The sequence below is a fragment of the Aptenodytes forsteri genome, unplaced genomic scaffold (genome assembly GCF_000699145.1).
Source record: "Aptenodytes forsteri isolate BGI_AS27 unplaced genomic scaffold, ASM69914v1 Scaffold51, whole genome shotgun sequence".
Lineage (NCBI taxonomy): Eukaryota > Metazoa > Chordata > Aves > Sphenisciformes > Spheniscidae > Aptenodytes > Aptenodytes forsteri.
This window is the reverse complement of record NW_008795495.1, coordinates 2,194,129-2,208,862: the sequence shown is the minus strand read 5'-3', so window position 1 is coordinate 2,208,862 and position 14,734 is coordinate 2,194,129. Positions and strand designations below refer to the sequence as shown.

At 35.3% G+C, this 14,734-nt stretch overlaps 1 protein-coding gene across 1 annotated transcript in view; it reads left to right on the top strand.

Moving 5' to 3' along the window:
• The window catches only part of DACH1 (dachshund family transcription factor 1), a 213,215-nt gene that overhangs the window by 30,380 nt on the left and 168,101 nt on the right, over positions 1–14,734 (top strand). Inside the window, 2 exon segments of the mRNA XM_019472688.1 lie at positions 7,595–7,613; positions 7,615–7,751. Of these exon segments, the coding sequence (XP_019328233.1) occupies positions 7,595–7,613; positions 7,615–7,751 (156 nt within the window).

The window sequence follows — 14,734 nt, the reverse complement described above, 5'->3', positions numbered from 1 at the left end:
GGAACCAAGCATCATTGTTAGCATAATATATTGATAGTATATATATTTTCCCTTCCCCTTTTTTTTTTTTTTTTTTTTTTTTGGAATGTAATTGCATGCTATTCGGTTAAAGAGACTGTGGATCAAGATTTGACATTTAAGGAAAAGTATTTTTTTATATTGTTCAAAGCTGACCTCTGCTTTTAAAAAGGCTTGATCTGCACTTTTTCATCTGTTTAGAAGCATACATTTTTGGTTAAGAAACTGAAGACAATCTCTTTGTCTTTTTCCTAAGCTGGGGAGGTTGAGATAAAAAAGAATGCCTGCTTTAAAAGTCACACATGGCTGTAATTTAAGATTTTTTTACCTCATTGTCCATAACAGTTGAAAGAAACCTTCAATGAAAGTTTATTAACTAGGCCAATGCCTGAGGCAATAAAGGTTCATTTATTACCAGTTTCTTGGCTGTTTTTCTTCTTCTATTTTTCCGTTAAACTCATGGCGTAAGATAATACTTCACAAAATTAAACCTTTGACCTTCTGTGGAGTTAAGTCGCCTTTGATTAGATAAAGTAACAATTTATGGTCCAGCATGAGGTTGCACATGAAATGAATAATGCAACAGACTGAATGAGAACTGAGAATCTATTGCTTTTGGAAAGATGACTGTTGTTTAAGAAAGAATGTTCTCTCTTAATTGTATTGTAGTGATGCTGTATGCATTCCAGTAGGATTTTAAACTGTTGCTGGAAAGTACAATATAGCCAGGCAGTTATGCAGTATACATTGTTTAATTCTGTCACAATTGCACCAAGCCAATAATAAATTCATATTACCAAACCCTGTTAAGCTATAACAGTTAGTAATTTGTTGTGGTATTTGAAATGCATTTTATGATTTCACTTTTTACTCTTCAGTACAAAGGAATAAATCCGCAATAAAGAATAACTTCATGGGATGTAAGTCCATCAGTTCCATAAATGGCAAATAGTAGTGATAAAATAATTACATTTACATAGTTTTTGCAGCATCATTGAACCTGCCAGTATTCTCATTCAAAAAATACAGTCTTAAGTTTTATCTACTTTTAACAAAACAAATCAAGAGGACACTACTTCTTTCTAGGTCAATGTTTTATTTCTGCAAATGTGTTATTAATTGCGGAGACACATTGTAAGTAAAAAGATTTTTAGATTTGAAGATTGCTGTGGAAATTTAGCTCTTTTGCTTGTTTATTTTAAACGCAATACCCAGACCTCAAAATTCATATTGCAATTTAGGAGTAGTTACAGGAAAAAGGTCTGATTAGTCTGATGAACAACAGATGGTTTGAGCCTCACATACACTGGTTTTCTCCCAGTGCAAGACTGGCAATTTCATTTTAGTTGCATCAGTCTAACCCAGATCACATGGCTGAATTTTTCCAAGTATTCCTTCTTTAACATATTTAAAGTGCAATTAGTTATTTCACTTTTTTTTACATGACTCCTTTAATAATAGCCTTTTTAAAGATGTTAAAAAATTATCTGGATGAGGAGTTTATGGTGAACCACACGAGTTGATCAGGAAAATACAGCTAGAAGGGCCAGACAAGAATTTCTTCATTATCCCAAAATAACAGGTAATGACATTTTTAGGGTATACCAATATTGTTGTATTGGATCAATCCAGGCAGCTTAACAGAAATAAGGCTTCTGGATAACTGTGAGATTCCAGGCCTACATTATACATAAAGAATGCTACTAATGAAACTCAGTATATTTTAGCGGAACATTACGGTGTAGTCTGAAGTTCCCCTTTCTGCAATCCAGCCTGTGTAATCAGACCTCTGTCCTCCTGCAGATTGCTTTCCCCTTCTTGTTTTATGTATCACACTATATAAAACACCCATTAGATCAGAGACTAAGGTTAGGATCCTATTTCATTTGAAATAACTGGGCAGCAGCGTAATAAGCTACCAAAAACTTGTACCTGAACTGCTGAAACCCGTGACACCAGTGCAATAATCTACAGTGATCGGGGTCAAGTCCTAGGAGGTAACCCTGCCTTTCTTTCTCAAGCAGAGTTTTTCCACATTTTAGTAAGAATTTTGCCCAAGTAAGAACCTCAATATGAAGTCTGGAATTAAGTCAAGAAAAGACATGAATTATTTTCAAGTCAGTACCACTGAAATAAACTATAGGAAAAAGGACTAAGCATTAATTTGAAAAAAGGAAAGGAGTTCTTTCAGAATTTAGATGAGATTTGGACCTCCTCCCACGCAATGAATAAAGCGTTTCTGCAGAATGAGCTTTCCAGCAAATAAATGAAATTAAATGTAACACTCTGCTGACAGTTGTATTTTGGTTTTCTGCCTGTTCTGTGATGGCAAAGGTAAGGTATCTTGAAAACGTTCTCAAAGTCCTAAAGAAAGAGGTGGTGAAAATGCGTATATATAATTGGATTTTTTGTGTACCCATAAGTATGTTTATATATGGTATATATAAAGGAAGGTAGTAGTTATATTAAGGAAGTTATTAATTATTTATTGGAATGATTATTAGGAATTATAATTACTATTAGGCATAGTTATCTGAAGGAAGTTAAAAGTGAATTAAGATCAATTACTTAAATAATTTTGTAAGTTGTCCCAGGACCAAGTTTAGACATACAATTCAAAAGTGTGTATTGTGAGACATATTTGAGGCTGAAAAAGTTAAGCTCATAGGTCCTTTTCTTTTTTCCTTCACAAATAGGGTGTGTTGTAAGCTGCTTGTGCCATCAAAACTGAATCTTTTAAGAGCTCTCTCTTAAGGCAGGGAATAGTATTTGTTGGAAGGCAGAAACCCTGGATGTGATTTAGTGCCCACCAGTAATTTGTACACATTTTGAAAATCTGTCATGATATATGACAGCTCGCTCGGGCGTTTTGCTTTTAAAACAGAATTGTTTTCTGAAGATGCTATGTTTTTTGTCATTGTTTTCTGTTTCATTCACTCATTTTTCAGCATTGGAGACCACACATACTGGGCATACTTCTGGTCTCATTCTCACCCACGGAATTCTGACTTCAGTGAGTTGCACGGGTGTAAATTAGACTAGAACTTGGCAGGAGAAAGCTTACGATTATATTTGGCAGAGGCAGCAGGCTGCAACTTTATTAACATAATTAACAGCTACAAACACACCCAACAGGCCAAAGTAATCTAGTGACAGAAGAGAGAAGGTCTTTTAGGAGAGGATCATTCACGCTTTCTTTTGGTGTTCTGCTTCTTGTTCCTGAGTTCCTACTAAGGCTTGGAGAGCTTTCAATTGAGCTGTAATTCAAATTCATATGGCTCCTACAAGACACCTTGAACAGACTTTTGCTGATGAGTCTATAGGAACTGTCAGCAATATAGAGATTACTTCAGAAGCATGATGGTTGAATTGAACTTTTCTTTCTGATGTTTTGCTTTTTGAATTAAATTGTTGGACAAGATTAATTGCACGCAGTAAGAGATTTAAATGAATAGCTTTATAAAGCATTAAAGTTCTAAGTATGTCACAAGGGAAAAAAGCTGTAAGGTTTAAATGAATAAATGTATTTAATGCATAAAATGTCTAGGCTAATTTTTTAATTCCTTTACTAACATCTTTTATTGAAAAACCATACTTTATTCATCCATCTTAGTTATACTGCTGTGGTTGTGGTAATTTAATATTCCTGCTCTTCGCTAATCTTCTGGTTCAACAGAAGTAAACAATAGGTTTCATAAATTAAAAATACGCTCTTCAGAACATGCCTCTAAAGATAAAAAACAAGGCTGTAAACATTTATGACTGAAACAAACTAGATTGTTCAAATACTGCCATGATGTATCATGTATATCAATATGGCACTGATATCAGTTAGAATGCAAACAAGGTTTTAAATGATGTGCCCCTTCATTTCAGCTGGAGAATCCGCTTTACACCATCTGCCTATCAGATGGTTAGGAACCAGGACTGCGTATTAATGCCACATGTTCGATTTTCTTTCCTCTTGTAATGGTTAGATTCATATTGCTAATAGCTGTGCATGAGCACTGTCGATGAAATTTGTGTGACGATGGAGTGATGAGATATTTATAAAGCTGCCTGTCTCACTGCATAATCAGCAGGAAGAATGCCAGACATAAACAACTTATCAATTTCAGAATATTAATGACAACTACCATTGACTTTAATCCACTGAATATTTTGGCCTGGATACTTTTGAACTGTTGAAATCAATATTTGTAAAGAATAAAAAAAAATAAGTGGCTGTTCGGTGTGATCCTTATTTCTTTCATTTCAGTTGCCTTTATAGGTGACTTCTGGTTATCTCATATTTAAAGATAAAATTTCTGTAGTGTAGAAAAGTGTGCACCTCAGAAATTCCCTGGCTACTTGTTGTAAGAGTAAAGTGATATTAAATAATGTTTAGGTCAAAAGGCTTTCTCGATCAACCAATTTAAAAAAAATCCCAAGTATTTACCCACGTATATACCCACACCTGAACTTTAAAGTTTAGAATTTTAAAATATATTTATAGATACATAGCAGCTAATTAACCTCTTCTGTTTATGATATATTTGGCTGCCTTTGCTAGTGAGATAAGTGAGATGTCGGGCCCTGTGCTAGAGAGAAAGTTTTGTTGTGTGCCATACCACAGTATACCACAGCGCACCAGTGATTATAATGCAAGGGGCTCTAGTAAAGGGCTGGGGACTTTCCGTACCGCTTGCTTTGCTATATCGTGACAGTCAAGGGATAGGAAAAAGTAACAGTAAAGCATAAACTGTGCTGTAGGCTGGAATTTCTGTGAGAAACGGCATTAAGCGATAATTCTGAGGATTATTCCTTACTCACATTTCCCCCCCACTTACACTGGTGCTTATACGAGACACGCTTTGCAGATTCGTACAGTTTAAATTAATTGCTGTATAGCAAAGTAATCATTTCAATCACTTATGCGGTTGCATGAGAGAAGGAATGAAATTAGAGGTTTATTTTCTGCTTTTTTAAAATTATCACTTATTATCACAAACATTGTCTTGCGAAAATTGTAGTACAGAACTAAGCAATCTGTATGTTAGTTTCCCAGTCCCTATCCAAAGGTTATGGCTTCCTCTAGAGAGAAGCATTACGGCCTACTTTGGAGAGAAGCACTGAAGTACACTTTTTTGCAAATTTTGTAGCAAAAGCGAGTTTGTATTTTAGCCGTTCTGCGACCGGGTCATTACCCCAGTGAGATATAATATTTACAGGTGGGCTCACAAGCCCAATGTCCAGTGTCTGTTTAATATGGTATTTTTGGAAGCACTTAAAAACTGCTGGTTTGGAAGTGCAGTCACAGCCAAAAGTTTGAGGCCTACTGTTGTATTCATTAGTTGTATCGTATTTGAATATCCCTCTGAAGGATTGTTCTTTAAAGATGCTAGTTTTAGCTTGTCAGTGATGTATATAAAAAAAGGAAGTATAGGTTATTGTATTGTTTAATGAGCACAGGATGCAAACCAAAGTTCAGAGGTGCACCATCCCTTTTTCTGTGGCCTAATTTAGGGACTGTAACCAAATTTGTATAACGTATAACTTCATATCCTTCCTCTAAGGTAAAAATATCATTGGAAGCAATCCATGTTATTGTCAATACCTTCTTAAGATCAAAACATGCACAATTTGTAATAGTAGAAGAAGCTAAAATAAAATTAAACCCTTGTATTTATCCACCTTCTGATTTGATTTTTGGCTTTTGGTACATCTTCTTCTACCTGAAATAGCAGTTTTCTAAATAATATTGATCTGCCTATGCAGAACATAATTATCACATACTTGGTAATTCTCATTGCACTTGGAGGTGTTAGAAGTTAGCCTGTGAGGAGGGTCGGAAGGCTGGAACTGTTTGCTGATCTTTATGTGATCGTGCAAAGAACTAAAGGAAAACAACCTTGAGTCAAGCCACAATATATTCAAAGGCACCTCATATGCCACCTCATTGTTTTCCCTGCGATGGCAGAGATTCCTGATCTCTGTTCACCTTCTGCCTTCTCCCCGATGGATTTTGCCTTCTGTCTCTCCCCATTGCTAGCCGAAAACATGGCAAGAGTGAACTCATTTTCCATTTTAAGGAGGCAAAGGAGACAACCAGAGGCTCTTGGAAGCAATGGTGGTAGCAATATTTATATCAGCAGCCTGCTTATTTGCTTATTTGCTTATTTGGTCTTCCCTGCTAAATTGCACTCTTCCTATGCTGGGCAGCAACCTGGGCCCACTAGAATAGTAAGTTGTGCAGTTAATTCCTCTTGAGATCCATAAGACACTTCACACCTCTCAGCATAGCTGAAAATCAGACAAGCAGGCACCTTTAAACTAATTACACTGAGGTTTTTTTCAAGCCTTCTTCACAGTCAGGGCAAGAATCTTGATTCAAAATGACTTAGGGTCTGTTCTCCTCATGTGGCATTACAGGCTGAGGGCTGAGATTGCGTAATTGCATAAAACTTACCTGGTTTAATGCCTTCTCTTTATTTTCTTACATTTAATTCTCTTTTATTTCCATCTCTGCCCCCTAGATCAGTTGTGTGGGGTAGGCAGCTCTTGTGAAGTTTGACACTGACATCTCTCCGCTACCACCCAGGCTGGGGCAAAGGGGTCTGAGTGGGTAGCAGCACTGTTCGGGGACTGCAGAAAAATTATCCTGCCTCAGGGAAGAGGGCAAAAACTTATGACGTTGAGTAAAGACTGTATCTAATTTTGAGTTTTGAAGGCATTGCCGGACCATTTCTCTAATTGCTTTTGACGAAGAGAACTTTCTTGTTTTTGTAGAACATTCTTGTAAATGGCTGGATGGCAGAAATTTAGTTTGGTAGGAAGAGCACTTGGATTGCCTGAAGATGGCTTTGGGATTGGGATTAAATGGGTTTAATAATTCCTCTTCTCATTGATAAATGCCTTAATGCCTTGAAGTTTTGGGGAAAGTAAAATAAGTATTTTCATAGGATCGTTAAGGTTGGAAAAGACCTCTAAGATCGAGTCCAACCGTCAACCCAAAACATCATTTTACCAATGATGTTCAGCATCACTAACCTTTCTTCTAAAAAAGCTTCCTAGAATGCCCACATCTCCTTGCTGTTACGTGTGAATTGAGAAATAAATGTCTGAGTTCTTTCATCTGTTATTCTTAAATAGAAATTATAGACCTATTTTTTTTCTGTTTTCTTTAGCATGGCAAACATTTGAGATCTAAAGGTTTGGGGTTTTTTTCTAAGTACAGTTATATACGTGTTCACCTATTCATAGCCAGACACTTAAGACACTATTTTGAAGCTAGCTAAGTTAGATTTCTGAAAGCATGTATTTGTATCTCCAGCTATTTGTGATTGTGTGATGACTTCAGTTACTGGATACCAAGTTAAGATTTAGGTGGATGTATAGAAGTAACTGTCTAAATAGGATGAGAAACGTTTTACTTGAAAGAGTTGACAAACTTCAAATCAAACAAGAGGAATAATACTCTGCAATGTTCTCCATTCATTATGTAGCAAGCATAAAGGAAGAGTAACAGTCTTAGTCCCTACAATAATGAAGAATCATAGAATAATGTATATTAAATTTTATTCATACTTTTTTGCAGGCCTGACAGCAGCAGCTGCAGGCAGCTGCCACCAACGCCGCCATAGCAGAAGCAATGAAAGTGAAAAAAATTAAATTGGAAGCTATGTCCAACTATCATGCAAATAATAACCAGCATGGAGCAGACTCTGAAAATGGAGATCTGAATTCAAGTGTTGGTAAGTCTCAGACACAGCATTATTATATGTCCTTAATGCTCTGATATTTTATCAAAATGGTGATCCTTCTGGAGTCCTTGATTTGGTGTAAAAAGTTGCATATTTATTTTCCTTTTCTTACTGTTTTTAGTTTTATTTTGTATCGGACCTTTACAGCAGCGTTCAGCGTTGTTGTTACTATTACAAAAACATTCTTTCCTTTGCAGGTTACTTTTGCAGACTCCAGTTAATATTTTCCATGAAAGAAAGTGGTTTGATTGCTTAGAGTTCATTTTTCAAAGTACAGGTGGGGTGACAGATGATGGTGTCAAAGTGAAATTTAACAATGTCTCCTGCTCAGTGTGCTGGGTATCGACTTTAGGTAATTCAGAACACAAGCTTGAAAGCAAAATATTTCATACTTTCATGTGTCCTGTGACAAAAGGAAAACATACATACACAATAAATTATTGCCATGCTCTGCAGTTCCTATCATATTTTATTTTAATAAACACATTCTTAAAATGTAGTTAACAGTTCTTTCCATTTCTTAAGCAGCCATCAGCAACTCATGTTCTTTCTCAAAAAAGAATTGTTTCAGTATACTTTAGTTATTTGTTTGGACGATTTGTTTTGCTAAAGCATACTTCAAAGCTAGAGTAACTTTCTGTTGTTGTTGATTAAATCTTTAATCATCTGTGTGTGTCTGCTGTAAAATGTTTTGTTATGCCATTTCATTGTATTGGCTCCTTTTATCATGTTGAGACAGTATTAACTCAGCAACAGAAATCCAATGACAAAGAGGTACGTTCAGAAGACTGCAGGCAAGATTGGTGTGTATTGGAAAAAAATGGCTTAAGATAGGAATTTTTTGTTTGTTTTTATTTTGGCTCTTGTTTAGTTTTGTTTATTTTTTAGTTTTTCATCTCCGAAATACATTTGAAATGAGTCCTAGAGAGTTATGTACTAGCCTTAACATAAATAAATATGTTTGTGAACAGCATTTCTGTACAGTTTGGTAGGCATCAGTAGGCTATTATTTAGAAATAATGTGAATTGCAGTTCAAAGAACCAGTTCACCTAGGCACACGCTATTTTAAACAACAACAATATGTATGCATTACTGCATAAGGAGACAACCAGATTTTTGTTTTCGTTTTAAAGAAAGGCGTAAAAAAATGCCTCTGTGATGGCAAAGAAAATAGTCATAAATTAGTTGTGTTAGTACTCAGATACCAACACGTGCAGTCACTAGAATATTAGTGGAAAGATTGTCCTCTTGGAGAGGAGACAAGAGTGGGTAGAGAGCAGGTGTCTTTGAAATCTGGGAGGAGGAGATAGGTACAAATGAAGTGGAAGGACCGGGTGGCCCCTAACATACTGGAAGAAAAGTGAAGTAATGAGAAAAAAATGTAAATACAAACTGGGAGGATAAAGAGTCTGTACTAGAACTAGAAGCTAGTTTAGATTTGAATTTCAGACTTAGTTGAATGCATTACGTGAAATAAAATGTTCAAATATTGGATTATGGAACTGTTATTCTGCTTGGCAGTTCTAGTGACAAACCACTTGTACATCCATGGAAATGGAAAAGTTAACAGGTAATCAACACCTAAACCATGTGAAGTATTTGTAGGAGAGTGGACGGAGGGAATATCTGAATTTCCTCTGAATAAAAAAGAAAAAAAAACTATTTTGAAATAATTGTTTGAGGCATAAGTTGGATAACTAATCTCCTCTTACACAGCTTAATCATTTTCCCTGTTTAAGAAAATACATTCTAACTGTTTTAGTAGGGCAAAGTTAGCAAAGCAAGATTATTTATTGTCATTGTCAAAATTTCCTCACAGCCCCTTAACTTACCTGTTAACTTCAGTTAATTTCCCGATTTAACTGAATGAAGAATTGAGTTCATTTTGTTCAGAAAAAAATGGCTCTTCTGAGTAGAGTGAATAGCATTCCAGTTGTCTCCATTCCATGAGGAATGGTTCTGGAAATACAGTGTGCTTGTCTGTGCATCCAGTTTGAGCTACACTCTTCCTACGGAGGTTTACTCAAAAATAGTTTGCATTTATTTGTTTCTTTTATAGTGAGCCCTATCTAGTGTCCAGTATCTGTTATGCCTATGGAAACAGAGAAGTGATCCTACTACAACTAATGCCAGGGTATTATTAGGTTCATTAAGAGTTAAGTCTCTATTTATTAGTTGCATTTTTGAAAATTAGCATATTGTATTACCTTGACAAGAACTCATATTTCAAAGGTGTTGCTTTGTAGTAGGTGTGTGCTTTTTTTCCCCTGCATTTTTTTCAGATGTTTATTTATGTCTTTTCAAATAAATATTATCAAGTCCATATATCATTAATGTTTTAAATTATGGCTTTTTAGGCATGAATTTGAAATATTACGTTACTGAATGTTGACAGGAAGAAGGAATAAAACAAAAGAAAATAACCTGATTTTGGTTTATGTTTAAATTACGGTATGTGCCTGACCAAACTGAAAAGAAACAAACCAACTAACCAACCAGGCTAAAAGCTTAACTGATATATCTTAGCCCATATGTAACAGGCATTATGGTACATTAGTGTACATGGATTGATCATACCGTGTTCTTAGGCTGTTCCAATGCCTATGTAAAAGAAGATAACAAAATATGGGCTCTTGTGTTGAATTGTCAGGTTTACTTCTGAATTGTCTTGCTTTTTGGTTTTAATCAGGTGCTTAAGGTGAATTATAGAAGTCATTTTTGTAGATGAACGTTGTATAATTATACAGAGCACTACACAAATTTATTAACTTGGTCCTTTGAAGCAGTGGCCAAAAGGTTAGTGAGTGAAGGGAGTTAAAAGAAGCCAATGATACTAATAAGTAATTATTTTATATCCCTCAGTTTTGTATGGTAACCTTGAGCTTGCATCCTCCCACCGGAATTATCATTTTAGAAGGGGGAAAAAAAGGGGAAAAAAAAAGAAATTATAGAGGAATCAGAGTGAGGTATTAGCACACTGAGTGAAATATATGGCTGCAACGCCTTTCTCCCCCATCCACAATCAATTGGATTCTTTTAGTTTAATATTTACTTGCTAAGATGAGATGCTAGTCTGCATGGTGATAAACAGTCTGCTACTGGCATCTGAAGGTGACCTGTCAGTTCATATGGACAAATCTTCTGCTTACTGAAATGTACAAAATAAATCATTAAAGCAGGCAGGTGCTCATTCCCAGATTTAAATCACCATAGATTTATGATTTGAATTAATGCTTCATTTGGTCATAGAAATAGATGCTGAGACAAATGATATGCAGTGGTTGGGGCTTCCATACTGTAGCCATCCTAATATTGATTACTGAGATGTCTTTGCAATCTCTTGTTTATATCAAGTACTGTCTTGTGACAGCTTGGCTGATATGAGCTACATTGCAGATAAGAAGGAAAAATGTCCCGGGTTCTTTTTAGTGGCAATTCTACATACAACATGCAGGATAGATAAATTATTGGGGTTTTGTTTAAAAAATGAATTCCATATGGCAGCAAACAAGAAAAGATTATGCTGCCTGTTGGTTTTTTTTTTTTTATTTAATTGCAGAATTAAAAGAAAGAGAGTGACAAGGTCAAACTTTAAATTTCATTGAAGAGGTTCTGCTCTTTGTCATATTAACATCTTAGGATGATATTAGGATCAGTTGTATATTTACCGTTTAATACTCCAAAGTTATAAATAGGTAGAGCAGCTCAATTATTTCCTTGCTGCTTAAGTACTTGCTGCCCTGCTATCATACTTCATTAACCTGCAGCAGCAAAAGATAGAAGCCTTTGAAAATAAATATGTTTAAAGCTATTGCTGTGAGCTAGGCTTTGCTATCTATAACTTGGTAGGAAGTGAAGAACAGTCCCTATACTTTTGCTTCCCGAACATTTTATATAATGAAAACACTATGCATACACTTTAGGGAATACTCAAAGGATTTGTAAAGACCTTTGCCACTTGCTAAAATCTGACTCATAAAACTTGTAAACAACTATCAACAATAGTAAATTACTTGCTTAGTAGGAAATGAGTTCATATCTATTCAAAATGTGATCTCAAAACAGATGTCCCAAGAAAATGTCATTGTTTAAACTACATTCATACAAAAAAAAAAAAATGCCATTATTTCTTTAAGGAAGTGAAGCAATCATGAAGACTTTGGTGTTCTCAGTTTCTAAACACAGTTAGGAAATACAAGGCAACATTTTACACTTGGCTAGCACGTTAATCCATAAACAACCACAAAATGTGTTGAAAATTAAGAGGTTTTCTTGGCATGTTAGGTTTCCTATTCATCCACATTGCCTTACAACATTTAAAATTATGAGACAAACACAAGGTTTCCTGTGATCTGTTGTTCAAAGGTGACGGTTGTTTGCATACTATTATTCTTTTTTATTCATCCAGAATCAGAGATAAAATGATTTAGGTGAAATTATTTTTCTCCAGTGACCTTGCCCAATAATAGAACAGTACAAAATGCAGTCATTTCCTTTTTCTAAACACACGTGTCTATTTTGAAGGAAAGAATTACTTTTATGGTTTCAGGAAAAAGTCTTGGAGACCTTGAAAAAGCAAATAAAAGGAAACAGAGAATGCAGGCCACTGAGCACAGCTCTGCAGTTGCACATCTGATTCTCTGCCTTGGCAATGTTAATGAACCTCAAATCCTCCCTATAATTAGATGAGGGAATTGCTTATATTTTCAAACAGATGATGCTGCTATAATGAAACGATTGACAGGGAACTTAAGAGTGTCTACAGTAGTCATTTGGTTTCCGGGTTTTGGTTTTTTTTTTCCTTTTTTTTTTTTTTAAAGTGTAAAAAGAAGATTGGCTGTAGATACAGGTCCTGGGAGAGGTAGTAATTTACACAGAATGCTATGACAGGTGTCTTTGTATAGCACGGAAATAAAATGGAAGAGAGAGGAATGATGGGCAGGTACGGCAATTTTTTGGGAGGGGGTGTCCTGTGCTTATTCTGCTTGGGTTCTTTAAAAGGGGCCGAGACTCAAGAGATGGATCCGGATTGAGTGCACAGCTGTAACTGCTGATGAGCTAATTGCTCCTTATCTCTCAGCCCCATTCATCTTCATTTTTTACCAATTACTGAGAATTATCTGTGTTCTCAGTTGGATATGAGAGTTAATCCTTTTTGGTTAAGCTGGCAGTACTGTGAGCAGATTCCAAATCATAGGGTGAAAAAGCCAGAGCAAGCTTGTTCTCAAACTCTCTCCAGTTCAATGACAGTATCACTAGTTCATAAGAATTTTTCTATTGTTTAACAGATTAAACACTGATTTTTTTTTTACTTTAGTACTTTTATTAATATGTATTTTTCTCTTAGCATAAACTGAATGTGTATGTTCCTAGGTGGATGGATGTGCTCCCTTTCTAAAAATATTCACTTGCAAAAATGAAAATAAGATAAACAATAACTTCAGACCAGAAGGATTATTTGCAGTATTTCAGTATTGTATGCTACATAACACTTCTTTTAACGACAAGACTGTGCATATAACTTTGACATCATGGGACATAAGATAAATGCTTGCCAGTGACATGTATCTACTTTTGTAAACTTCTTTGAGATCTGTGGATGAAAAGTGTTGTCTAGGTGCTAGCAAAGGTGTAATCATACAGCCTTAAGGACAAATGTGCGATGTTGAGCACATCATATTTCAAGCTAAAGGAATGCTTTCATAAAACTGTGATTGGGAATGCACAGAATACCAGAAACAGATCATTTGGTTATAGTCAGGTCACTAAACTTTGTTTTGGAATTTTACTTGTCTTCATAATGGCATGGGAAAAAAAAACCTTGAATTTCATAGCTAAAATATGTTAGTCTATTAAGCGAGAATATAATTTCTCTGGATCTGCTTCCCTAGCCTTTAATTGTGATTGTTAAATTTGCTAAACAAGGCAACGAATTGGATGTTATGATCTGAACACCAGTTAGTAAATTAAAGCACTTATTAGCAAAGATTCAGCATTTCATGTTGGACAGTCAGTTGTGTTCTGATGATGAGTCCCTCATCTAGATTAAATCCTCACTGTGGGATTCATTGGAACAATTGTAGGCATTTGCGTCCAAGTTAGTCACCTTAGACTCAACAGACGGAAATAGGCAATTGTAGGGGTGATCCATCTCATCCTAAAGTAAATGGCAAAAGTAGGTCAGATAAATTGCACCTTAAAAGTGCTTAGTCATGCGACTACTGAGTTGTAGTAAAGAAAGTTAAATGGCTGAATCTCACTCTCAGTGCATGCAACTAATATTTTCTGAAATAAGATTTGAATGCGTTAACAGGTCTTTTCCAAGACAGTGATACAGTAATGGCAAAATAGTGCCAGAGACACAGTGAAATAGAAAAGAAAAAAAATAAATCTACTCTTTAGAAACAGCAGGTGAGAAGTTTAGGTACTCGCTCAGAAAACTATTTAGATATAAATATACTCTCAAGTTTGTTCTGACTGTATAGGTATATCGCTTCTGGAAAGAGTGATTTTACCTATGTGAGACATACTGAGAGAACAGGCTTCTAAAACTGCAGAAGCAAAAGCTTCCTGTGTGACATTTGTGCTCCAGGTCTGACATGAAGCTGTATCAAGTTCATGGAAAAATCTAAATGATTAAGTCTGTCTTGTCAGAAAGATTAAAAAAAAAAGGCTATTTATGTTGTTTGATCACATTTACTTTATTTTCTGTTCCATGCAAGATAATCCTAATTGGATAAATAGTTGCATAATTTTTTCTTCAATGTGATTTTTTTCAAAATACATGCTTTATTTTTATGGCCGTTTTCCTTTTTAGTAGTGCCTTGTATGAAAATAATGAAATTGTTAAGCTTTTATTCAGTTTTGTTCATTATCATTTGTTATCGGCAGTAAATAAACGTGATACTGTGGCTGTGCTATATTAAGAAATCTAAGCTTAATACCTTATTTTGCTAAGTAGTTATGATAGTCT